At 34.9% G+C, this 13,538-nt stretch overlaps 1 protein-coding gene across 2 annotated transcripts in view; it reads right to left on the minus strand.

Moving 5' to 3' along the window:
• fermt1 (FERM domain containing kindlin 1) overlaps positions 1 to 12,693 on the minus strand; it is a 28,481-nt gene extending 15,788 nt beyond the window's left edge. The window contains exons 1-4 of one of the 2 annotated variants that reach the window (XM_067418706.1): positions 12,625 to 12,693; positions 6,453 to 6,602; positions 1,909 to 2,142; positions 242 to 376 (exon numbers count right to left, since the gene is read on the minus strand). In XM_067418706.1, coding sequence (XP_067274807.1) covers positions 242 to 376; positions 1,909 to 2,142; positions 6,453 to 6,602; positions 12,625 to 12,679 — 574 coding nt within the window. In that variant the 5' untranslated portion in view covers positions 12,680 to 12,693. Of the gene's footprint in view, positions 1 to 241; positions 377 to 1,908; positions 2,143 to 6,452; positions 6,603 to 9,773; positions 9,871 to 12,624 lie in introns of those variants that run through there. The other variant, XM_067418708.1, reaches the window with a different exon arrangement.
• Between the last annotated feature and the right edge of the window lie 845 nt (positions 12,694 to 13,538).

The raw sequence follows: 13,538 nt of genomic DNA on the forward strand, positions 1-13,538 counted from the left end.
TTATTTTAGTTTAATCTTTAGTTGGTATTTATTTATTTATTTTCGAAAGAAAAAATATATATGGTTAACAGTCTAAGAATGTATATTTATATGAATGTATTTTTTATCGTTTTGTATATTTATATGATACTGGCTATGATTAAGTGTTTTGTTGATATTTGTTTTTTCATTGTAATAATAAAAAAATAAAAAAACACACAAAAAAGAAGTATCCTCATGGCCATTTGCAGCAAATAAATACCTCCTGCCATTCCGCTGGCGATGTCCATGTTTAATATCTCATCAATGGCTGATTCTGCACCCTTGTCTTTTTTCTTTTTCTTCTTTGGTTCATCTAGTGGTTTCAGAAGAGAAAGTTCTTCGGATCTTCTAATGTCTGTGAACAAAGAAAAACATACATACAGTCAAACCAAAAATGATTCAGACAGCATATAATTTTTTACTAGTGGGTCCAGGACACTATAGTTCATTTATGTAAGTGAGGATAGCAAAATAAACTGGGACATATTATACCCAAAAATTCTTCATACAGTGAATTACCAGTAAAAATTATTTGGACCAAAATGATTCAGACACTTTGACCTGAAGATGTTTTGCTTCAGTGTTTTTTCTTTAATTGCTAATGCGACCTTTGACACCACAGACTGAACTTAATGAAGCATTGCTTGGTCATTGGTTGATCTAAATTGGTATTATCTTATTGTGTACTTAAATTGAAGAGCTGACAGCTGATTGGTTAATTGTATTCCATTACATCCCTTTCTATCAAAGTTATCAGACATTATCAAGATGAATTTGTTCTAGTTCTTGTCTCATATTTTATTAGCATTTTCTAAACTATAGCGAATAAACTGTGATAATGTGAGAAAATGTTAAAGGTGTCTGAATAAATATTGGTTTGACAGTAGTTTAGTATAAAATCAACTAAGGTGCAGAAATAAATCATGGAAAAACAAATTAGACAGCTTTTTTTCATGTAAAAATTAATTAACTGGAATTGTAAAAACAAAAAAAACAAAAAAACAATACATATTTGTAATTATCAGTACCAGCCAAAAGTTTGGAAACATTACTATTTTTAATGTTTTTTTAATAAGTCTCTTACGTTCATCAATCCTGCATTTATTTGATAAAAAAAATACAGGAATAAAAAAACTAAAATATTATGGAATATATTTAGAATTTAAAATAATGGTTTTCTATTTAAATACCTTAAAAACAAATACATTAAAATATAATTTATTTACTTGATGTAATGCAAAGCAGAATTTTCATTAGCCATTACTCAAGTATTCTGTATCACATGATCTTTCAGAAATAATATAGTTGTATAGAGCCATCTTTACAGAGCTGCGTTAAGGCCAAAGTTCAGTGTAAAGATGCAATGCAGCATAAAAGCCTGACTAAATTATGCCTGATCTGACCCACCTCGGCCCCTAATAGAAAATAGGCAGTTAAAATAGTTGTGTAAACGCTTTCATGCCACCTCTGTGCAACATTAATCAGCCGGCGTGAAGACATAACTGCCACTTCAGAAGTGCTCCTGTGCCACCTTTGCCGTGAAAATTTGGCATCGTTTTTAAAAACCCAGTTCTAGTATCAGGTTCAATCAAAAGTGTTAATCATAAATGTTTGTTTTTAATAAGTGTCTGAGGGAATTGATGTGGTATCTAAATAATACAATAATACAATCTGTATTAATATTTCAGTATATTTATACATTTCACATAGCATTTAAAAATAGGTGAATTCGGGTAAATTGTGACCCTTTTGCTATTGAGATGACTGGAAATAAATGTCCCAATTATACCCAATTAATCCTATTTCTTTTTCATGTAAGCATTTATTGGATATGCAAAAGGATTGCAATGCAATATGATATAAATAATATTTTATAATAGAACTTACTGAGTGCTTTGCAGATCTCAGCTACGGCTCTGAAGACCACACCGGAGAAGCTAACAGGGAGCTTGATGGTCTTCATGTTGGGCAGCTGGATACAGAGGGGTTTGTGTTGTGGAGTGTAGCGCAGGTCAGCGTCTGCCTGGACTCCATACTTATCCAGAGTCCAGTGTGTCTTCAGCAGCCAGCAGCTCTTCTGCTCCCACCAGATGCCGTGATCGGACCAGTCCTGAGGAGCCCCTGACACAGAGAACATCATTCTGTGAGCACATGAGTCTGAGACAACGCTCTGATGGCATTTATCTCCACACACACACACGCACGCACGCACGCACGCACGCACGCACGCACGCACGCACGAACACACACATATATAGAGTACAAAAGCAGGGCTCCAAAAGTAAAAATCCCACAAGGAATTCCATAGTGAAACAGATTTGTGTTATAATATAAACCCTTTGATACCTAAAAAGAGGCAACATACTCTCACCGCTCAGGCAGCTATTGCTATTTCTTTGAATGTGAAAACATCAAATTCTCCAAAGCTGTTCACAAAGCTTACGATAAAATTTCATATTTGAAATCACCAATGAAATCTGACAACTGTCTCATACAATGTGTTTCCTAACGCCCTGCAGTCATAAGCAGTGCAGCCATAATCTGTTTATTTTATCACACAAATATCAGAACTTTATTTCTATAGCTTCGGGAGCTTCTCACAGCAGCTGCAGTGACACAGCGACTTTCCCAATCAGCGATTGGCTCTATTTTATTTAGAAGGCGGGACTCATTTCACCATATTATGCATTGCACATTCTCCCATTAATAAGCTGTGTCCCAATTCAGAGGCTGCATCCTTCAAAGGACATGGCCTCTGAATTGGGACACAGCTATAGTAATATGAGTGCACCGTCATTGTGTATGAAAAGTTTTTGAAGCAGCAGACAGTCACTGTTGCAAAACATATCTTATTAATGTATTACAGTATCTATATTTAAAAAAAATGTTCTATTACATGTATTTATTTTAATGAAAAGGCTGAAAAGGAAAACAGGTTACACTTTATTTTAAGGTGACATTGTGTACACAAACAAGTACAAGTAATATAAATTAAATACATGCACCTACTATAGGGTTATGGTTTGATTTAGGGTTAGTTACTTGTAATTATGCATAATTTGCTATTATTACTACACTAAGTACATGTGACAAGTGTAACAACGTCACCTTAAACTAAAGGGTAACACTTTATTTTACAGTGCCCTTGTTATACGTTACATACAGTTATAATAGTAATAACTATAAATGATGCATAATTAAATGCGACTAACCCTAAACCAAACCATAAGCCTATAGTAAGTGCATGTAGTTAATTAATATTACTCAGTACATAAGTGTATAATTACACTGTAACTAGGACACTTAAAAAATAAAGTGTTATCGGAAAACACTGGATTCATTTTAGTACTTATTGAGTTTATGCGGAAAAGTTAGGGTAATGCCCTAAAACACCCAAAAAAATAACAAAGTAAAGTTAACAAAGTAAAAAAAAAAGTAAAAATACATAAGATTAATTAACTTAAAAATAAATTAAAGCTATAATTAATTTAAAAAAAAAATTATAACAAAAAGCACTCAACAAAATTACTAAAACATCAATTGAAAAAAAAAGATATTTACAAAATATTATAGCTTTTTAAATAATACTAAAATAATACTGTTATTTGCATTTTTATTTGTAATTTTACTTTGCACACGTAAGTATAGGACTTTAAGGAAATGATTATTAAAGAGCTGAACAGGAACGTATTTATGTGGAGACATAAACCACAAACATCACATAAACCAGACCAGTTGCCACTGAGTAATACAAGCATGAGGCTTGTTTGATGACACGACAAATTCACCTTGATGATTCTTCTTTTACTCACATTTCCTTCATCCTTCACAGTGATCATCCTCTGACTCAACCCTGTAATTACCTACTAGAGAAATCCTGGGGTGCCTGTACTATACACCTATTACGTTGACTATAAACAGATTCATGAATGACCATTTCCAATAAATTACCTACATGGAAAAGCATAGTAATTACTGGGTCGCCTGATGGAAAGCATGATGGCTGACACACTCACACAGTGAACTTCAGACCCTGCGTCGGCAAACAACACCTGAGTCAAAGAACAATAGCTCTGAGCACGAGGCTATACAAAGATATGCTAGGCAAACATGGGCGTACCAGCGCATTTCAACCAGTATTTAGGACTCTAGAACTGTACTTGAATGGGATCGAGATCGCTTAGTTTTTTTTGTTCCTTTGTTTCTTTTTAACAGGGGTTTCCCTTTAATTCCGACTGATTTTTCAACCCATTAGAACTTTACAAAACTTTAAAGAACTTTGGAAATGTTCTTAAAAAGCTTTGAGCTTTTCAGAATTGCACCGATCCTGAATTTGCTATTAAAATAGGAAACAGGCTGCAACAAAAAAGCAGTTAAAATTAAATGAAATTTTAAGACATTACTGATGCGTGTGTTGTATGATTAATGTTTTAGTATGAATTACCCATAACATTTTATCATGCACACAACATATGAAGTATTTCCATTTATATAAAAGTATTAAATTATTTCAATGATTTCCCAGATTATTTAAATGTAATATATATATATATATATATATATATATATATATATATATATATATATATATATATATATATATATATATATATATATATATATATATATATATATACAGTGAGGAAAATGAGTATTTGAACACCCTACTATTTTTAAGTTCTCCCACTTAGAAATCATGGAGGGGTCTGAAATTGTCATCGTAGGTGCATGTCCACTGTGAGAGACAAAAAACAAAAATCACAGAAATCCAGAAATCACAATGTATGATTTTTTAACTATTTATTTGTATGATACAGCTGCGAACACGTATTTGAACACTTGAGAAAATCAAGGTTAATATATGGTACAGTAGCCTTTGTTTGCAATTACAGAGGTCAAACGTTTCCTGTAGTTTTTTACTAGGTTTGCACACACTGCAGGAGGGATTTTGGCCCACTACTCCACAGTAGAGGGCCAAACACGGAGTTTGAGCTCCCTCCAAAGATTCTCTATTGGGTTTAGTTCTGGAGACTGGCTAGGCCACACCAGAACCTTGATGTGCTTCATACAGAGCCACTCCTTGGTTATCCTGGCTGTGTGCTTCGGGTCATTATCATGTTGGAAGACCCAGCCTGGACCCATCTTCAATGCTCTAACTGAGGGAAGGAGGTTGTTCCCCAAAATCTCGCAATACATGGCCCCGGTCATCCTCTCCTTAATGCAATGCAGTCGCCCTGTCCCATGTGCAGAAAAACACCCCCAAAGCATGATGTGATCTTGGGATGGTACTCATCAATCTGACCACATGACTTTCTCCCATGACTCCTCTGGATCATCCAAATGGTCATTGGCAAACTTAAGACAGGCCTGGACATGTGCTGGTTTAAACAGGGGAACCTTCCGTGCCATGCATGATTTCAAACCATGACATCTTAGTGTTTTACCAACAGTAACCTTGGAAACGGTGGTCCCAGCTCTTTTCAGGTCATTGGCCAGCTCCTCCCGTGTAGTTCTGGGCTGATTTCTCACCTTTCTTAGGATCATTGAGACCCCACGAGGTGAGATCTTGCATGGAGCCCCAGTCCGAGGGAGACTGACAGTCATGTTTAGCGTCTTCCATTTTCTAATGAATGCTCCAACAGTGGACCTTTTTTTCCGTCTCTAGTGTCTTTGGACAGCTCTTTGGTCTTGGCCATGTTAGTAGTTGGATTCTTACTGATTGTATGGGGTGGACAGGTGTCTTTATGCAGCTAACGACCTCAAACCGGGGCATCTAATTTAGGATAATAAATGGAGTGAAGGTGGACATTTTAAAGGCAGACTAACAGGTCTCTGAGGGTCCGAATTCTAGCTGATAGACAGGTGCTCAAATACTTATTTGCAGCTGTATCATACAAATAAATAGTTTAAAAAATCATATATTGCGATTTCTGGATTTTTTTTTAGATTATGTCTCTCACAGTGGACACGCACCTATGATGACAATTTCAGCCCCCTCCATGATTTCAAAGTGTGAGAACTTGCATTAGATGCAAATACTCATTTTCATCACTATATATAACTAAAAAGTCTAGTATATAAATATAATAATATACAGTGTGTGCATATTTATATATAGTATACACACACATATTATTTAAACAAAAACCTTTATGCTATAACAGATTAATTTCTTTATGTTGGTCAAATTGTTTTGGCAGTACTGAAATATCTTCATCAGTTGAAAAAAATTATTGTACATTTCAAAGTATAAATAATAATATAAATGCTTTTTTTTGTCACAAAACTGTAAATAAAATGAATCTGATGTAAAATAGTAAATTTCTCTTCCTGTCATTCACATTCAATTCACATCCACAATTCAACATTCTTTGTGCCATGGCCAATTCGTGTTCCTACTCTTGTACTGGTTCTTCAACAGAATTACTCACTGATCTTTTCAACAAGTTTGAGCATGAGACCACCGACATGGAGATCCCCCTTGACCCGCAGTTTAAACTTCATGCCCTCATCTCCCTCACGTTGGTCCACCTGAATGGTGAGCTCCCAGGAGTGTGCCATGGAAGTGGCCATGATTTTGCCTGCAATCAAATCACAGACAAACACAAACAGTTACTATCCACCACAGGCACAATACTTTGTTTCCCCCATTTTCAATTTCAAAACATTATTAAAATCAAAAGTTGTTAATAGATGTACATATTAGTTAATAAACTATAAATGTCAGCTAACATAAACTAACAATAAACAGCTTGTATGCTTATTTACTTAAATAACACTTAAATTAGGGTCCAATTTCCCCTATTAACTATGATTTTTGCCTCAGTAAACTCATAATTACTGCTTATTAATAGTTTGTAAGGTAGCTGTTAAGTTTAAGTATTGGGTAGAATAAGGGTTGTAGAATATAGTCATGCAAAATAAGGCATTAATATGTGCTTTATAAGTAATAAACAGACAATATCCTTGTAATATGGATGCTAATAAGAAATTAGTTAATAGTGAGAATTGAACCATTAACTGTGTTACCAAGACTATTAAATACTGTAACAAAACTATTTATTAATGCATTGCCTGATGTGACCATAAAGTATTATCATAACTAACATTAATAAAGATTAATAAATACTTAAAAATATATATTGCTCATGCATTGTCAGTTGACGTTTGCTAATGTATTACCAACAAATGAGACCTTATTGTAAAATTTGACCACCATTTTTTTTTTTTTGTTATCGATTAGTCAAGAAAATGTTTATATAGAATTACAGATCAGGGCTTGACAGTAATGCTTGTCCGGGTCAAGTGGCTTGTCTGGGACAAGAATTTGACTTGCCTGTCGGACAAGAGACTGATTTATAGGGCCAATAACAAAAAAATTACTAACAAATCACCAAAATGTAAGAATGCTTCTGATTGATAATGGATATGGATAATATGTAATGTAATGAACTCGCTGTTGACGCTTGCACATCTCGATGAGAAATCAAAACAAATGAGCGCTGCTCATACAAAGAAATTGCGGTAAACATTCAAAATGTGATGTTTTTATATTTATACCATAGGATACAGTTAGACAACATCACACAACCAAATGTGCTGTTTTCCTGAATAACATCACGATTGAAAATGACACTGATTTTATATGACAGTTCCATAAACAATTAATTAACATTTAGTTACTTATATTTTAGATGCAATATTATGTGTTTTTGTTCTATTTCAGCTGCGAAAATTGTTCCAAACAAAGATTCCAAGCAACAAAGTTCCAAACAGGAGAACCATATCAAATCTAACTCTCACGTGTTACTGAATGATTCAGTGTTTCAATCAATTTGTTGAATCAAAGATTCAATGACTTCTTTATAAACGACAGCCTCATTCTTGAATGAATCAGTCATTTAAATGAACTGTTTGAATTAATAACTCAATGACTCACTCATTGAGACTCACCTGCTGCCACCTACTGGTAGTTTATTTAACATTTATTTTGTTTATTCAAAAATACAAATCTCATAACATTATTTATTGCAGTTGTTATTTTTCTGAGTAAATTTTATTTGATTGGTAACAGCCCTATAGTGTCTTATTTTAATGTAATGTATAGATCAAATTTAAGAATACATTATGAGACCTGAAGCATAGCTTATATTTAATAAGATTAGGGGAAAAAATGCCCTTTATAAAAGGTAAAATATCACAAATATGCAGATTTAAAATATGTCAAAGCTGACTGAACACTGGTGAGAATATTGCTTCTGAATAAGTTATATTTACAACACACACACACAGACACACACACAAATCTAACTTTTTTCCGGACAAGCAAATGTTTTACTCGGACAAGTGAATGACCGATTTACTTGTCCAAAGGACAAGCAGATGAACATGCTTAATGTCGAGCCCTGAGATATACAGAATAAATAAAACAACGGGGTAAACATTCCATTTTTGATTTAAGTCTAGGTTTACATATATAGGCTCCAAAAAAATCAGTATTTCTACATTAATTTACATCCATTCCTACCAATATGTTGTTTTTTTGGTAATCACAAATATACAACTTTGGTTGTATGGCTTCTTAAGATTTGGAATATGAGCGCATATAACGGACGGATTGTTTGATGGCGTTTTTGTCTTTCTTTTAGAGTTTTAATGAACTTTGAAATGAAAACCTCTGAACATACTTGATGACAAGTTTATTTTTAGGTGAAATATTCCTTTAATGTCTCTAATGAGTGCCCATCAGAGGGAGTGACAGACAGAGAACTAGGGTGGAGGAGGGATGTGATTACAGAACAAGGGAGACTTCAGCTTAAAATTCCTGACAAGCTGAGGCAAGACGACGGGCAGAAACAACAGAACGAATCACACAGACCCGCCATCCTGCTGTCTGTTGGGTTGCACATTAATAAACAACAAAGCCCAGGTCTTACACACAAAAACACAGAGTCAAGATCTGCTGTGTAAACTACACAATCCAAGACTTTCAGGATCTTTTTGTCTGACTCAAGATGGGAAAGCATTAATGTTTTTACAAGTTCATGAGCTCTCAATATTGCTATTTGGAAAGATCAGGTCTGTCCATATTCACTGAGGATGGGGGAGGGTGAGATGTTTGGCTAGATTAGAGATAAAACACACTCTCTGAACTAAGACAACTATTTTGCAGCCCCAGGGCAAATCTGGTAAGTCAGCAGGTTAAAATGTCCGTAGGCATAGAAAACAAGAATTTACACCTCCCTAGTGTAACAGACACTCAGATATAAACAAGTATGGCATTTAATTCATTAAAAAAACTTCATATAATTGCATTTGAAGATCCTACTAAAATTATGCACTTAAGAGAGATTTACAATATGCTGATCTGAAGGATCGAGACTGTGACATCAAGAACTTTTTAATCTACAAAAAACCATAAAGTAACTGAATAACCCTATACTGTGACTAAGATGCTGCAAAACAAATGTCAATTAAAACCACATGAAAGAATATACTATCACAAATATCCCCAGAAAGACCTGAATGCTTTACTTTTACCATGAGGAATGAGTACAGAATGTATTGAAATGCATATGATGCCTCGTTTTTCACTAATGACAGGATATAAAAAAATAGTCTATTTCTTAGGCAGCCTATTTCATATCTACTTTATCAAGCAATTTAATTAATTGTATCCAGTAGCCGTAGAGCAAACAAAACAGGACACAGCTAGGGTATTTGATTATTTAAATATGAATTATTTCACTCACCTGAACGCGTTCCCGAGGATTTTCCTTTTGGAAAGTGAAACAGATCTCCTGTCCAGGTGGGCAAGTTGGAGAAAACCCCGCCCAGTATTCTACTACGACAAAGGCCGGGATCATGAATATTAATTAGCTCGTGCAGCACATCTCGCAAACTCTCCAATGGTGAAGGCTTAACTCGTGTACGTTGTTGCGTGTCGGTGACGTTACGGTGTTTGATTTCAACAGCCAAGGCTTGTTTTATGATGCATATTGATATTGGTTTATAAAGATTAGCAACACAGTCTTCATCATAGTAGCAGAATAGCGCGTGTGTACAGGAAGGGCCCGTAACGGAAGTGACTAAACAAGCCCCAACCCAAATACCTGAACATTAACTAGCCTATTGTATTGTTCCCCAAGCCATGACCACATATGACTAATCTTAGAGATTTTTGCAACAGTTCCAGCCAACAAAGCTAAAGCTTTAAACCGGATTAAACAACCAAAGTTTAGCTATATGGTTACAATTAGTCGCACTTTTTCATTTAAATTTGAACAGAATTATATAGAATATATAGAATAGAATATATTACAGCCTAACTTGGATACCACACCTCTGTTTTGTAAAATGTTTGTTTGGTAAATTTAGGCTACACTTCTAATATTTTGTTATTTAATGCGATATATGAATGGTTTTGTTTGCTTTGTTAAACATAGTTTTAAATATAGCCTACATAATAAGTTTAGCACAAGCCAGTTTATTTGGTCCCAATTATTGTATTTGACAAATTAAATGAACATTGAGCTTAATTTAAAAAAATAATTTGTGATATTTCGATACAGAAATGTTATATAATAAATATAAATACCATAAAACTAATATATAATATATATATATATATATATATATATATATATATATATATATATATATATATATATATATATATATATATATATATATATCCTAATCATTCTTTGCTCTCTTATTTGGAGTTGATATGTCCAGCAGAGGTCAGACTTGGTATACTAATATGCTATCATGGACTTGCCATGATTTGTTTTTTTTTTGCTTTGTTTTTTTTTTTGTTGCAATGGCATTCTTTGAAGTATCTTGTCCCAGGCAAATACCATGGTATATGAATGGTATTAATAGAATACCATACATTGATGAGACATACACTGACACATTTTGTGCAGACTGTTTAACAAGATTCATATATAAATCTTTTTTTCCTAAACAAACTTAATGATGCAACATTTTAAAGGGATAGTTCAAAAAAAAAATCTAAATTATGATTTACTCATCTGCAAGCCATCCTATAGGACATTATTCTTTCAGACGAATACAAACGAGAATAAAAAAATGACCTGGGTCTTCCAAACTTTATAGTGGCAGTGTATGGGGGACAATATTTTGAAGGCCAAAAAAGTGCTCCACATGACTCCGGGGGTTAATAAAGGCCTTCTGAAGCGAAGCAATGCGCTTGTGTAAGAAAAATATCCATACTTAAAACTTTATAAACTAAAATAGCTAACTTCCGACAGACGGCCGGATGCATCGATTTACGGTGAAAGAGTAACCCCTTTAGAGCAAAACAAACTGCCAGTAATAAATTAGAGAGAAACTGCATGAATAATGAATCTGAGGATTTCAATATAAGAGAAGAGGAGCTTTAGTATGTTGCCCAGCCCTATTTGTTGAACTGCAAGAGGCGTTAAAGCTTACACTACTCCTACATATACAGAAGCTATTTATTTAAGTTTATAGTTTTAAATATGGATATTTTTCTTACAGAAACGCACTGATTCACTTCAGAAAGTGACCCCCTGGGACCGTGTGGAGTACTTTTGTGATGGATAGATGGATGCACTTTTTTGGTCTTCAAAATCTCCAGCTTAGAAGAGGACGTTTTTTAATATAACTCAGATTGAATTCATGAAAGAAGAATGTCATATACACCTAGGATGGCTTGAGGGTGAGTGAAACATGGGCTGTTTTTCATTTTGGGTTGAACTGTCCCTTTAATCGATACAGAAATACCCTAAAATGTTTCCAAGCTGTGTTTCTCCAGCACAACAGTAGGTGTTGCTGTACAGCTGGTGTTCTGCCAGAGTTTAGCCACAATTTCGACTAAACACTCACATAGTTTCTGTCTCCCTATGGACATTATTTTATGGTTTGGTAAACCTTACAGGGAATGTGGACTTGACCAAAATATCAAATGTCAAGGCTCAGCCTAAAGACCCTAAATATGCGCCGTTAAAGCAGACTCCCGTGGGAGAAGTGTCCTCTTACATTTATGCTAATTCAAACCATGTCCAACGCTTATGAACTTTTGTTTTCTGTTTGAAAAGCACAACGTTAACACTTGTGTTCAAATTCCTACAGGAACACTATTTCATCATGAAGAAAAGGGCAGTATATCACGCAGATGACCTGAACTGTTTCTCTGAACTCAACCAATTAGCCTACTCTGTTTATTATAGTTTGATCAGGCACTCAGCGGCATCTGCGTGTCAAATAGAGAATCTATTGTGCAGACGATTAGATCCTTCCCTAGCCAGTGTTAAAACTCAGGTCGGGTCCGATTGCGATCTAAAGCCTAAATCCCTGCTCGGAATCCACACACGGAGGCCGGTGGGATCAAGCTACGCTCGCGGTGCGCTCTTTCCCTAAGTGGATCAGTCCATTAAGAAAAAAGAAAAGAAAACATTGTTGTTTACATCCTCCGTATGACCTCATTTGACCTTTCTGCTCCAGCATTCCTGCCATAGTTTTGACATTTAAGCGCAAGTACACGAGGCGGGCAGGGAAAACAAGGCTTAATCACACCCAAAGGGCGAGCGGGAGATAACAAAACAACTTCTTAACCTGAGAGTTCAGAGGGGTGATGGATGCCACTCCATCTGCGCATCAGCCTTTTCATTTTCTCTTCTCGCCTTTAAAGACGCTCTTCCTGCGAACCCGGCGGATGACTCTTTGAAAATGTTATTTTAATAATTACGAACGCCGGGAGGGCCTCTCTGCGAGGTCATTCCGTATGAACCTGAGTTTTGATGCCTAAATAAGTTTCCACAGCAGGATGAAGCATGAGCACTACGGTTATAACTTTTTTACAACTTCATGTTCCTGTACTTTAATGAACTAAGAAATGAACTTTCGGTTACACTTTATTTAAAAGTGACGTAGTTACCTTGTACTTACTCAAGTAAGTACTATGATAAGTAATAATGTACTTTCTACATCAGAGTTGCGGTTAGGGTTTGATTTAGGGTTAGTTATTTGTAATAATTCATTATTGCTATTACTATAGTAAGTACACGTGGTAACGTCTACATGTCATGTCATTTCAATATCTTTTTAAAAAAGGTCACTCCGGAAAAAAAAGGCATTTGGAACTATATATTTAATATGCATATTGCATGCATTATGATAAAAAAGAGCTCACAGATGGTCTAATACTGCGTACTGTTCATTAATGTTCATTATGCTTATTGTAATAAATTAAGGTTGGTTTTACTCCATCACTAGCATGATACCAAGACTTGGATCGTTCTAGAAAAAGAGTTCCAGAAAATTCTCAACAGTCCTAAAATGTTCCAGAAAGTTCTAAACAGTCCTAGAAAGTTCCAGAAAGCTCTTAACAGTCCTAAAATGTTCCAAAAAGTTCTAAACAGTTCTAGAAAGTTTGCAACAGACCTAGAGAGTTCTGGAAACTCCTGAACAGGTCTAGGAACTGCCACTTAGCAATAACAGTTGTCCTTTGGTTGTTCCAATTTTTTATC

Source organism: Pseudorasbora parva, chromosome 15 (assembly GCF_024679245.1).
Source record: "Pseudorasbora parva isolate DD20220531a chromosome 15, ASM2467924v1, whole genome shotgun sequence".
Lineage (NCBI taxonomy): Eukaryota > Metazoa > Chordata > Actinopteri > Cypriniformes > Gobionidae > Pseudorasbora > Pseudorasbora parva.